We start from the raw sequence: 12384 nt of genomic DNA on the forward strand, positions 1-12384 counted from the left end.
GATACATGGCTCCCTCAAAGGTCAACATGTCATGCTGTAAAAGCAGTGACGGATTTAGAGTGAGAAGAGCCCAGATCATGACTCTTTACTAGCTAGTAGCTCTGTATACTGGAGTGTGTCACTGAAACTCCCGGCCTCAGTTTCCTAATCAGAAAAATGGGTATTTTTTTTTAAAAAAATCTCTATCATGGAAGTGAGGGGAGTCAAATGCCCGCTGCATATCTAAGCTCCTGGTGAGTATCTAAACCCTGTGGCCAGGTCCTAGTTGCAGCTTTTCAAGAACACGACTGGCCCTACCTGAGTTCTCCGGGTCTCTCTCCTGGGCTAAGAAACCTACAGAAAAATGCTTTCATCTGAGTGGGATTTAAAGGAAGGCTGGAAGGGTCAGAAAAGAAGATGTCTGAGCTTTGAGGCAGTTAAGAGATGAGGTTGGAAGATGGAGTCAGGTGGGTGCTTGGGGGACAGGATGGGCAGGATTTGTTTCTTCTCTCAGACGACTGCAGGAGGGGTGGCAGGCAGAACTGCAGCCCAAGGCAGCTGAGGCAGCTGAGTCAGGAAGGAGAGGGGTGGGGTGAGAGGGCAGGCCACAGCACTGGTGGGGTGGGGGGAGGTAGGGTGGTCTCAGTGCAAGAAGACTGCATCTCCCTCAGGGTGAGGACCAGGAGACAGAAGAGCTTCCACTGGGAGAAAAGCAGAGGGAGCTATCTTCACCCTCATCTTCAAGTGGGGTTGTCTTGGTGGTGGCAGGAATGGAGACACGCGTCTGAGCTGTTCCAGGCTGACAGTCAACCCTGGAGGCTGACAGGGAGAGGGGCCGATGAGTTCTTGGAAAGGGGTCCAGGAGGCACAGCTACTGAGCTAGACTGACCTGGCGTGTGACTTTTTGAGAAACCACACACTACGGCATTCCTTAGAGCGCCTGCCTTGGCTGCCTCTGGGAAGTGGGCTGCTGGACAACTGTAGCACACTGCTGGGCCTGGTGTGTGTGTGTGTGTGTGTGTGTGTGTGTGTGTGTGTGTGTGTGTGTGTACATGCACGTGCGTGTCTGGGTATGTGACTGCAGCCTGCATTTTCTCCCCTACCAGCCTTCCTCCTCCCCTCCAGCCACCCTGGGATTGGTGACTCTCAGCCCCTCCCCTCGACTCCCCCAAACCCTCCCAGAACCTTTATCAGGGAGCTGGGACTGGTTCCTGCCACCTCCCCGAGCCCCTGCACTCTTGTCTCTCTCTGTCTCCACAGCAGCGTCACCGGCTCCCGGATCCTGCCAGCCGTCCAGCTCTACAGGTAGGTCCAGGGAAGACAGGGTGGCAGACTGAAGCTGGCACCAAGGACGAGGGGTGCCAGTCAGGAGGGGACAAAGGGGAGGAGATGTCAGAGGATGGTAGCCTCTGATGGGCACCGGGAAGGAGACGGGAAAATGCCCACCAGGATGGAGAGCTGTTAAGGCTTAGCATCTGGGGCCAGAAACAGGTCAGAAAGTTTCTATCTCGGGTTATGTAGTGCTGTAGAACAGTATCCAGGGCTCTTCCAAAGCTAACTAAAGGAACAGACAGCGTAGACCCTGTAAGCCTACCATCTTCGGGACCCGGAGAGCCAGCACTGCACCATCGCTCATTGTTGGGGCAGATCCTAGGGAGATGTTTGGGGACCTGGGAAGGGGAGCCAAAATGATGTATCCCCTTGTCAGAGCGGCAGCCAACGCTCTTCAGACCAGGGCTTGGATAGAGGAGCCAGGGGCTAGAATAACATGGTGGAAGCCAGCTGCTGGTCAGTCGGGTAGGCCTCCCGTGTCTCCACCAAGCTGTCTTCCCTTCAACTCAGCTTTGTCCTTCAGGCACCATGAGGAGCGCCATGCTGTTCGCGGCTGTCCTCGCCCTCAGCTTGGCATGGACCTTCGGGGCTGCGTGTGAGGAACCTCAGGAGCAGGGTGGGAGGCTCAGTAAGGTAAGATTCCCCTGACAGAGTCAAGGACCTCAGGGGGACTTGGGGTTCTGTCTGTCTGCATAGCTGGAGGGAAGAAGGTGGGCTGGTGGGGTTGGGCATTTTGTCTGTAGCTTTCTCTGTATCTCTGGTCCTCTCCTGTGTCCATTGTCTCTATGGTACCCCTCTGTGTCTTGGGTATCTGGTAGATGAAGTGTACCCTAAAGAATGTTCAGCATTGTATGGACTGAGCAGTTCACATGTATGTATATGTATGTTTACATATATGTATATACACACATACATGTATATATATATAATCTATCAGTTACACAAGTTAATTTTCAAGATGCAGACCCCCCCCTTGCAGACTCAGGTATCCAAGGTCCCAACCCTTCTCTTTCTCCCCTCCCCGCTGCCTAATTCTAAGCCTCTGCTTAGTCAGCCTGTAAAACAGAAAGCCAGGGTGAGCTTGGATTTCTAAAGTTCCTCTAAGAAAAAGAATAGACCTTGTCAGGTCGGCGGCGTAGGGGAGTGCAGGGAGGAAGTCTTCTCAGGGTTTTGAGTTGACAGCAGTTACATTGGTACAAACGCTTTTAAGATGATTACAGGTGGGACTTATTATACATTCAGTGTGTGAAGCCGCACTGCCTCTCCAGCTCCGATTTGTTTAGCATCTCATTACAGGAGGTGGGCTGAGTATTTGAACAATTTGGAAAAAAGTGGCTTCTGGGAAGCTGTGTGCTGGGCAGAGAGAGAGAGAGAGAGAGAGAGAGAGAGAGAGAGAGAGAGAGAGAGAGAGAGAGAGAGAGAGAGAGAAAGAGAGAGAGAGAGAGAGAGAAAGAGAGAGAGAGAGAACACACACACACACACACACACGCACGCACGCACGCACGCACGCACGCACGCACGCACGCACGAGAGAATGCGAATGCGAGGACACATGCTCCTCACCAGGGCAGCCATGCAGGTGGCAATCAGATGCAAATAAAACCCAGTGCTTAGGAAGTATCAGATACAGGCTGGACCCTGTGCAGTCAGGGTGGGGTAGGACTGCCTGGGTTCTTCAGAAACAAGCTTGCTTCAGTGCCTCAGGCAACAAGAACACCCCTCTGCCTCTCTTGGTCAGCAAAAGAGACTCTCACTCCCCCCAAGGTCTGTGAGGATGAGGCTACTGGGTGGCATACATGCGTGTGTGAGTACCTGGGAGACTTGTCTGGGGTGTACTCTGGTGTACACAGCAGCCCGAGGATGCTAGGACTCCAGAGAGGGGCACAGCTGAGGTCCAGACAAGCATCCCCTAATACAGTCCGCAGCAGCACTTCTCTGGGCTCTAGCTAATGGTGCACATGTCATGTATTCATCGACCCTGCTGTGCCCGAGTTCTTAGAAAAAAAAATCACGAGGAAAATGCAGTTTTCTTATGGGGCAGCAGCTCTGGAATCTGAAATTCTAGGTCCAGGGTGGAAAGGGGAGAGAAAACAAACAAGACGCAGAAAGCTGTGGTGAAGAGCAAGGGAGACAGTGAAAAGCCAGGGAGAGCACTGCTCACAGACACTGCGCACAGTAGGGAGTCTTGTGTTTGCACGTGTGCCCTGGCTGTCTGCCACCACCTGACCAAGTCACAGAGCACAGGTTAGAGGACACACGCTCAGTGGGATTTCTTGGGTGTGGCGAGTTCATGGCTCACTCAGTGGACTAACTGTGTCTGTGAGTAAGCTGGTTTTGAACTTGTGACTTTGTCACGGAGAGGTGGCAGAGCTGAGCAGGGATTTCAGGAGACAGTCACCCTTGACCTTGGGAGACATCGTGATCAGCATCCCAGGAAGTCAGTCCTTAGGCAATCAGGTCAACAGGCCAGCCACCCGGAAACCTCCACATGGCTCCAAACTTCACCATGCACATCGGCACCATGGGGTCACATTCAGGTTCAGGTCCTGTCCAAGAGGTCTCAGATAAGACTGGGTTCTAACATGGTCCTGCTGCTGCTGCTGCTGCTGCTGCTGCCGCCGCCCCACACGCCACACTTTATGCACCCATTTCTCTTCCAGGGAGGAAGAGGGTTTGGGGTAAGGCTATTTTGTGCAGGAAGAGAGCAAGCGGGTGGGGTGTGGACCTCATCCCTCAGCTCTCTGCTTCTCTCCCCTGCAAGGACTCTGATCTCTCTCTGCTACCTCCACCCCTGCTTCGGAGACTCTACGACAGCCGCCCCATCTCTCTGGAAGGATTGCTGAAAGTGCTGAGCAAGGCTAGCGTGGGTAGGAGGAGGCTCTGGAGAGGGAAGGGGCGGGGGGGCGGGCAAGGGGCCAGCGTTCTGAAGATTACACTGGCCTGGGAAACCCCTTCCTGGGGAGGGAGAAGGGGGTGTCCTACTTAGTTAATGAGGACAGTGATTTGAATTCCTCTCTGTTTCCATCTACACACGTGTGCCTGCCTTCACAGGACCGAAGGAGACATCACTTCCACAGAAACGTGAGTAGCTTCTTCCCCATCTGTGCTGACCATTTGTCCAAAGTTCCATGGGCATGGGTGGGGCCGATGGGCCGTTTTGGCCAGCTTCGTCTCAGCTGGTGCAGACAATATGCCAGCCACAATTGCTTAGCCAGCCTTTCTGAGTGGGAGACAGCGGGAGGAACAAGGAAAAAACAGGTGTGGGGGCATGGGAGCTCGTTCCTCACTGGCTGGCTGGTCACTGGGCACTAAGAGGCTCTCCTGGTGGTAAAGATGCTAAGCCAGCACCTGCTGTGGTAGGGAAGGAATACAGTATGTGTGTGTTGAGTGCATGTGTGGAGGGAGGGGTAGAAAGAGATGGGCAGAGAGAAGAGAGCTGCTAGCTGTGGAGTTCCGATGAAATAAAGACTAGTCAGATACCTTGGCCCGTTTGTAATTCCGGAAGTCAGGGGGTTAGGGGGGAATGGAGAATGCAAGGCTAGCCTGGGCTACATGGCAAGTTCTAGGGCAGCCTAGCCTACATAGACCTGGTTTGGATTGGGGGCAGAGTTGGTGATAGGGAACTAATATTCCAGGCTTAGAAATCTTGACATGTATGTTGACAACACTGGCCTTTTCTTTTAGGTGACATGCACGACTTCTTTGTGGGACTTATGGGCAAGAGGAACAGCCAACCAGGTAGGGTACACCCAGAGGAGGGTCTGGGTACTGCTAAGGATAGGTCAGAAGTGCCTCCCAGTTTGTCACCAGAGAGGAAGATGAGAGTTTTCTCAGTTGCCCTGAATGTCTATGGCCCTTTCTTTCTCAGTCAGCTCAGATCTACAGTCATCAGGATCAGTCCTTTCCCTGAGCACAGAGTAGGACAGCCTGGCTTGGCTGAGAGAGAGGGACAGAAGGCTCTGTCTCCCCCGCATTCTCCCAGCTCTGTCTCTCAGAGCTGTCTGTCATAGCCAGCCCTGATTCAGAAGAATCCTTCCTAACCACACTGCTTACTTCACCCCAGACACTCCCGCTGATGTGGTTGAAGAGAACACCCCCAGCTTTGGCGTCCTCAAATAGGCCAGCAGTGCAGAAAAGGCAAGTACTATTGGCTGGAGCGGGAGGGGGCAGGGGAGGGAGCTGCCCAATGTGGTTCTTGGAGATGCTACCGATGCACACACCTTTGCCCTAAAACACAGATAACATGGACAGTGCCCAGCACACCAAGTGTCGGGCACAATGACTCTCAGACATAGCGTGCCATCTCCAGTGTGCTCTTTTATCTCTTTCTCTGGTGTCAGGGACTCCGATGATCACTGAGCAGACAGAGCGAGTGGTAGGAAGCAGGGTAAAGAATCCCGTGGGGCTTCTCCAGTGCTCAACGCTGTGCTGGAGACGGTCTTCTTGTGACCTATACAAAAGATGGTTGAGATCACCTTTCATTCGTTATAGGTCTGGTTCACAGCCCAAGTGTTTGCCTCCCAAGGAGGTTGAACTGTGGTGAGATACAGACTGCTCAGGATGCAGTCAGGTACACTTGTGACTTACAGGATTCGGGCATGCTGAAAGTCTGTGGCAGGAGCCAGAAACCACATCTCGGCCCCCTGGAGCAGCAGGATGCATCAGGACCTAATCTAAACTCAGTCCTGGACCTGCTTTTCCCGAGCTGTCTCTCTTTGACCAAGCGACTTAATGCTGTGCCTTAGTTTCCCCATCTGGAATATAAGTGCGGTGATAAAAATCTCCCAGGGCTGTGGTTTGATAGACAGAGCTTTTATAATGGTTCCCGGCACACCGAGAGCCACCTGTATTATGGCTCTTCTGGTCTGGGAGCTGGGTGTTGGGGAGGGAGGGTGGAGGATGTCCTTATGTGTCCCCTGGCTGGCTTTTATCTGACTGCTGAAAGCCATCTAGGTCAGACCTCAGGACTGCGTGGGCTGAGAGATTCCTCACTTTCCACTGGTGTGAAAGTTCCTCGGGGAAGTCTAGTCAAAACACAGAGCTTCTGTCTTGACACCATCTACCCACACACGGCAACGGCAGCTCAGTTGATGCCTTCCATTTTGCTGGTTTCTAAAGAGAAGGAAGGCAGGAATGAGGGAGGATCTGGGAGCCTCTGCCGTTCTGCACAGCCTCTTGCCTCTCTCTCTTCACTCTGGGAATTCAGTCACAGCCTCAGGGTGGCCAGTCAGAGACCCAAGAAGCTGATTCTTGATACCACTTGTTCACGACTCCCTAGGACCAGGGTCTGGTCCCCTTTGCTGTTGGGTGAGAGGGCATAGGGGCTGTAATAACTGTAACTGGCTGATTACACGGTGCACACCATATCATTTTGCTCTCATTAGATGGCTATTTCAGTCCTGCCGATGGCCAGATAATTACGCACGTAGCTATATCTGGATGATATACTCTCCTCTGGCGTTATGCACTAGCTGTAAAGATAATTACAGTGCGATTTTGCCATAGTATTTCATACAAATGGTAAAGGCAAGTGCATTGTGAAATCTCCTTTTAATATTTGCCGGCGAATCCAAGCTCTTTCAGAGGGAGTGCAGTAATTGTAGCCTTCCTAATCTCACCAACAACGGTGTTCTAAGCCTTTTAGGTGCCGCGCTGACAGGGTGTAGAGTCAGTCCCCAAGGGATAGCATTTAAAGGTGATTAGAAGTGGATCAACACAGGTGACTGCATCATTTTATTTCATTCAAGCTGCTGAAAGAAAACAAGCCATTCAGAACCTGCCTTCAAAGACCAAGAGCTGGGTTAAGCAGGGGAGGACTGGTCGCTCTGGGTGGGCTGTCTGTGCCAGCCTCCTGGGAGTGCTGGGTGATATGAACTGGTCACTTCACCTTTCCGAGTGTGCTCCACAGACAGACAGACAGACAGACAGACAGACAGAGTGTTTAGCACATTGGGAAAGGGGCAAGCACCTGCAGCCAGCAGTTAGTTCTCCAGTCCCACAAGGCTGCAGGGACAACTGAGAGTTAAGCTTTTTTTTTTTCCAGGAAGCTGGCCGGCCCTCGTTCCCTCAGTGGGTGGGACAGAGGGCAGTGTTATTTTGTAGGACAAAGATGTGGTTTTAACGCTTGCCTAGGAAGCGCAAGGCCCTGGGTTCGATCCCCAACTCCGAAAAAAAGAACCAAAAAAAAAAAAAAAGATGTGGTTTTAAAGTCTTATCTATTTGTTTCTGTCTTTAGCACTCCACTCTCAGACCCTGGACTGCATCATAAAGACAGGGTCCCTGTGGCGGTCCCAGTGCCTGCGCTCCTGCTTCCCTGCCTGCAAGGTCCTCCTGTTGGCTCCCTTCCCTACTCTGCACAGATGCTGCATATGAACAGCCTCTACCCCCATATCAATTATGGTTTCTGTAGTGTCCTGCATTAAAAATACCATGTCTCCTCCTCAACAATAAAGGGTTTTTACAATGGAGTGACTGATGCAACAGGTGAACCGAGTGGGCTTTTCCATAAATCCATATGTGCAAAAAAGATGACACCAGGCCTGCAAGGTGCGTCATCGAGTAAAGGGGCTTGCCACACAGGCCTGATCCACCACAGAAGGAGAGGTGGTTCTCTGGCCTCCACATGTGTGTCATTGCATAAGCCACTTTGGTCACACACACACACACACACACACACACACACACACTCGAGTGCACACACATACATACATGCACACAAATGTAAAGAAAGCCCTATTTAAGTAGATACACCTTCATTTTGGATGCATAATAACTGTTCTACTAGAATAATTATTCTTCAGGCAATTCACAACAGATTTGGTGATAAAAAGAACAGGTATATACCAGTGTGGTGGACACCTAACCCCAGCACTCAGACAGACAGACACCAGTATGGTGGCGCACACCTGTAACCCCAGCACTCAGACAGACACCAGTGGGATGCACACCTGTAACCCTCAGCAAGTTGAGGCAGGGGGATCTTGAGTTTGAAGTCAGTCTTAGCCACAAAGTGAGAGTCTGTTTCAAGAAAACAAAAACAACCAATCCTCAGATTTGGCTCATTACTAACAATCAAGAACCTTCCTAGGTTCCAGTTCAGATAGGTTCTGAAAGGCTTACCTGTTTGTCTAGGCAGAGCCTGGGAAAATTCAGTCAGTAACTCCAGCACTTCCTAATTAGGGGGCTGTGCACGGATTATTTTCTCTCTCCAAATGATGATCCTGGGGAAGATGGCAACCATTGTCACTGGTTGCTTTCCCTGGGTTACATTGGATTATTGCTGTCACTAGTCAGAATAGCTGTAACCTCCCACATGAGGCCCTCCTGAGGCTGGCTTACCAACATTCCCATGTGAAGGGCAGGAAGGCTAAGGAACTCCTGCTCCTCCCCAAGGATGTGAAATAGTAAACTATGGCAGGAGACCCCTTGAGGCCCATTTTAGTGTAGCTGCTAGGAAGCTCCGGGGATGAGGTTTTCATGAGTGTTGCCCACGCTGGGGTGGGGTGGAGGGCTTTTCCACAGCATAGCTACCCACATAGCCTGCTCTTGACTGTCAGCTTCAAACTTGGACACAGGTATGTCTGCTGTTGCCCTCTCTATCTGGGACCAATAGAAATAGACCCCCCCCAAAAAAAACCCACACATGGATTTTGTAGTATGGCAGGGTTATGGACAAGCAGATCCAGCTTGATCCAGTTGGGGTGGAGATAAGACAGGGAGGTTACTACAGAAGCCAAAAGAGGCAAATGTCCTCAGTATTAACTGGCTGCTGTAGCCATGAAAGGGCAAAGCATTTCTCTCATGTTCTTCCTCTGTAGTGTACCAATTACCTTCCAACACTGGCACAGTAGAGCCCAGAACGTGGCCTGACAAGCCATGGGTGTGCATGTCTTTTATCAATCTGATGTGCTAACGGTCCCTGCCCATTTTAACGGGCTTTGTACCCCAATAAAACATGGGAAATCTCTCCAAGCTCCTAGTCTTAGTCAGGCGCAGGAGAAATGCGAAGGTGATACTCGGCCTCCCCCAGGCAACTCCAGGGCAGGACTTTTGGAGCAGGTGCTGTTTCTTGCAGTTCTTCTGCCTCAGGGAAAGTTCTAGTTTCCCACTGGGTGCCCCTTTGACTGACAGCTACGTGATGGGGAAGGGAGAGAAAGCCATCCACGCAGAGCCAGGTCACCCGACCACACTTGGTGGTATCTAGGACTACGACGATGGAGAATGAGATGTTGGCAACCTCTCCCTCACCCACAAGGAAAGGGGGAGGGGTCTAGACAGGAAGCTGTTGGGGAGGGTCCTTAAGGATTGTGATGGATGCCAAGAGATGTAGCTCTTCACAGCTGTTGGTTTCTGGGAGTGTGTGGGAGGATGGGAAGGACTCTGTTACGTTTGAGGGACTGGCTGCTGGGAGTTTGACCATGCTCAACAAGGGCAGCACAGATTGAACTTTACACACACACACACACACACACACACACACACCCCTTTGGTGGGGGTACAAGGATGGGAGGATGAACCTTGGAGGAATGGGTTGTGTGATTAGGATACATTATATGAAATTCCCAAATAATCAATAAAAACATTATGCTGGTAAAAGAAAAGTGACCCCACCCTAGATTATAGAGCCGTTCCCCACAAATCATCTCTCTGACCTTTCTAAAGTAGCTGTCTGCAGGGTATTTGAGATGCTCTCGCAGGGTCTGGGAGAATTTCTTCAGGCTGTGAAAGCCTCAAGAGTTGGTTCTGCTCAGATCTGGAGTCTGGCATATATGCTGAGCTGCCGTGGGTGACAACTGCCTGCCAAGTAGGACATAAGTGCAGAAAGGCTGCTCTCTGGTGGGGCTGACAAATATTACAGTGCCAGGGATTTCAGAGGAAAATCTCTCTCTCTTTCTCTCTCTCTCTCTCTCCCCACTCTCTCCCTCCCTCCCTCCCTCCACCTCTCTCCTTTCCTCCCTCTCCTCTCTCCTTCCACCTCTCCCTCCTTTCCTCCCTCTTCCTCTCCCTTCCCCCCTTTCTCCCCCTTCTGTCCCTTCCTCCCTACCTGCCTCTTCCCTTTCTTTCCCATCCCTCTACCACCCACCCACCATGTAACCCAGCCCAGGCTGACTTTGAATTTACTATGTAGCCCAAGCTGGTCTCAATTCCCCCAAATCCTCCTGCCTTCTAAACTCTGGGTTAACAGGCGTTTGATACCTCACCCATCTTCTCAAATTCCTATTTACTGTACTTAGAGCAGTGAGACCCTCCCCCCAACTAAATTTCCAGCTTGTTCTTCCCCATTTAGCTTTGTGCATATGCATCACTGAGACTGTCATTTACTTTAACATCTCTAGATAATAAATAGTAGGCACCTTGGTTTGCACCTTCCAGGTGGGTTGTTAGCTGGTGAAGTTGACTGGGCTCCATACTCCAAAGGCAGCTGGTGAGAGAGGCTGAATAGATCTTGTGAGTCCTATGCCTTAATCATCTGGAGTCGTGTCTGAGCTGTGGGGGGGCTGTGGGCTTAGATTTTTTTTAAAATCTACTTTATAATAAGGTTTTTCTCGGTATAGAGTTTATTTAGGGTATGGGGAGGGGAGTTAAAAGAGTAGTAGGGGCAGAGAAAGGAAGAAAGAGAGACAGAGAGACAGAGACAGAGACAGAGAGAGACAGAGAGAAGAAGGGGAGGAGAAGGAGGAGGAGGAAGAAGAGGAAGAAGAGGAGGAAGATTAGGAGGAGGAGGAGGGGGAGGAGGAGGAGGAGCCAGTCTTGAGCATGAGCACATGGGGTTGGGGAGGGGAGGGAATGAGGGGAGAGTCGGGGCAGAAAGGCAAGAGCAAGAGAGAAGCAAGAGAAAACAAGAGCTTAATAAGAGTTTTTAAATGGTTCCACATCCCTTTTAGCCCACTGTCCAAAGGTAGGGGAGAAAAGATGGTAAATAGGACAAGAGATGTGGACCTGTTCAGAAGTTTCAGAAGTTCTTTGGGGCGATTCCATCTCCATTTATCAGGATACCAGCAGTCCAGTTCAGTAGTGTCAGGATGCCAACATGAACCAACAGTGGTGGCACGATCCAGCAGAAACAGCCAGTCCTCTGCTAGGCTGAGTCAGTGGGCGTGGCCAGGACTGGCCAGGACACCGGGAGCAGTTCTCTGCCACTGTGCCTCTCTCAACGAAGTAAAGATCAGCAAAGATGGAAGGCCAACGAAGTGTTGCGAGGCTAGCTATGCAAGCCTCTGTCCCTGTCCACGGAGTTCTATCTATACCATCTCCAAACATCACGTGTACTTTCATGGGTCTTGCCTCAGCAAAAGACCACCTCAAAAAAAGACCTCACTCAGCAAAAGAGCAAAGTCTGCCTCACATGACACAACCAGAAACTTCCACTTCAGGGGGCTGCCTTACCCAGTTGTGGGAACTGGTCCTGCCATTGGAACATAGCACCAACCAGAAAGGAACTCTTCCATTGCAGAGCAAAGTGAAACTCCCCACCCCAAACCATAAGAGCGGGTCCCACGGCTGTTGTGTGTCCTTCTGTGGAAGACAAATGTCTGTTCATTCCAGAAAAGTCGCCAATGGGAGACCAAAGAAATAACTCCTTTTCTAGTCTAACCTGGTGAACCAGTGTGTTTAATTAGGCTTATAGCTTACAGGAGCATGAGGAAAGGGTTATTTACAAAATATGGGTAGCTTATGGTGGCTAAATCACCAAAGAAAATAATCTCAGCAAGCATTAACTACTTATACACCTTCAGAGAGGGGGTTGCCCTTCATCCTGGCAACCAATAACTTCCTGTGCTGGCTAGTTTCTTGTTAGTTTGTCACAAGCTTGAGTCACCTGAGAGAAAGGAACCCCAACTGAGAAAATGCCTCCATGAGACCTGGTTGTGGGGTAAGCCTGTGTGACATATTCGGGACCAGCCTAGTGTGGATAGTGCCACCCCTAGGCAGGAGGCCCTGAAGTAGAAGCAAGCCAGTAAGCAATGTCCCTCCATGGCCTCTGCTTCAGTTTCTGCCTCCAGGTTTCCGCCTTGGCTTCCCTTCATGAGAGACGATAAACCGTGAGTCAGATAAACCCTTTCGTCTACGAGT

The 12384-nt window shown here is 51.0% G+C and overlaps 1 protein-coding gene across 1 annotated transcript; it reads left to right on the forward strand.

The window, feature by feature from the left end:
• The first annotated feature begins 1175 nt into the window (after nucleotides 1-1175).
• On the forward strand, nucleotides 1176-7786 carry Tac3 (tachykinin precursor 3). The gene is given in 7 exon segments (NM_019162.2): nucleotides 1176-1284; nucleotides 1835-1944; nucleotides 4073-4178; nucleotides 4363-4392; nucleotides 4996-5049; nucleotides 5375-5448; nucleotides 7547-7786. Coding segments are annotated over 5 exon segments (351 nt in total). The 5' UTR covers nucleotides 1176-1284; nucleotides 1835-1839; the 3' UTR covers nucleotides 5431-5448; nucleotides 7547-7786.
• Nucleotides 7787-12384: the final 4598 nt, after the last annotated feature.

The sequence above is a fragment of the Rattus norvegicus genome, chromosome 7, assembly GCF_021556685.1.
Source record: "Rattus norvegicus strain SHRSP/BbbUtx chromosome 7, alternate assembly SHRSP_T2T, whole genome shotgun sequence".
In the NCBI taxonomy this organism is placed as follows: Eukaryota; Metazoa; Chordata; class Mammalia; order Rodentia; family Muridae; genus Rattus; species Rattus norvegicus.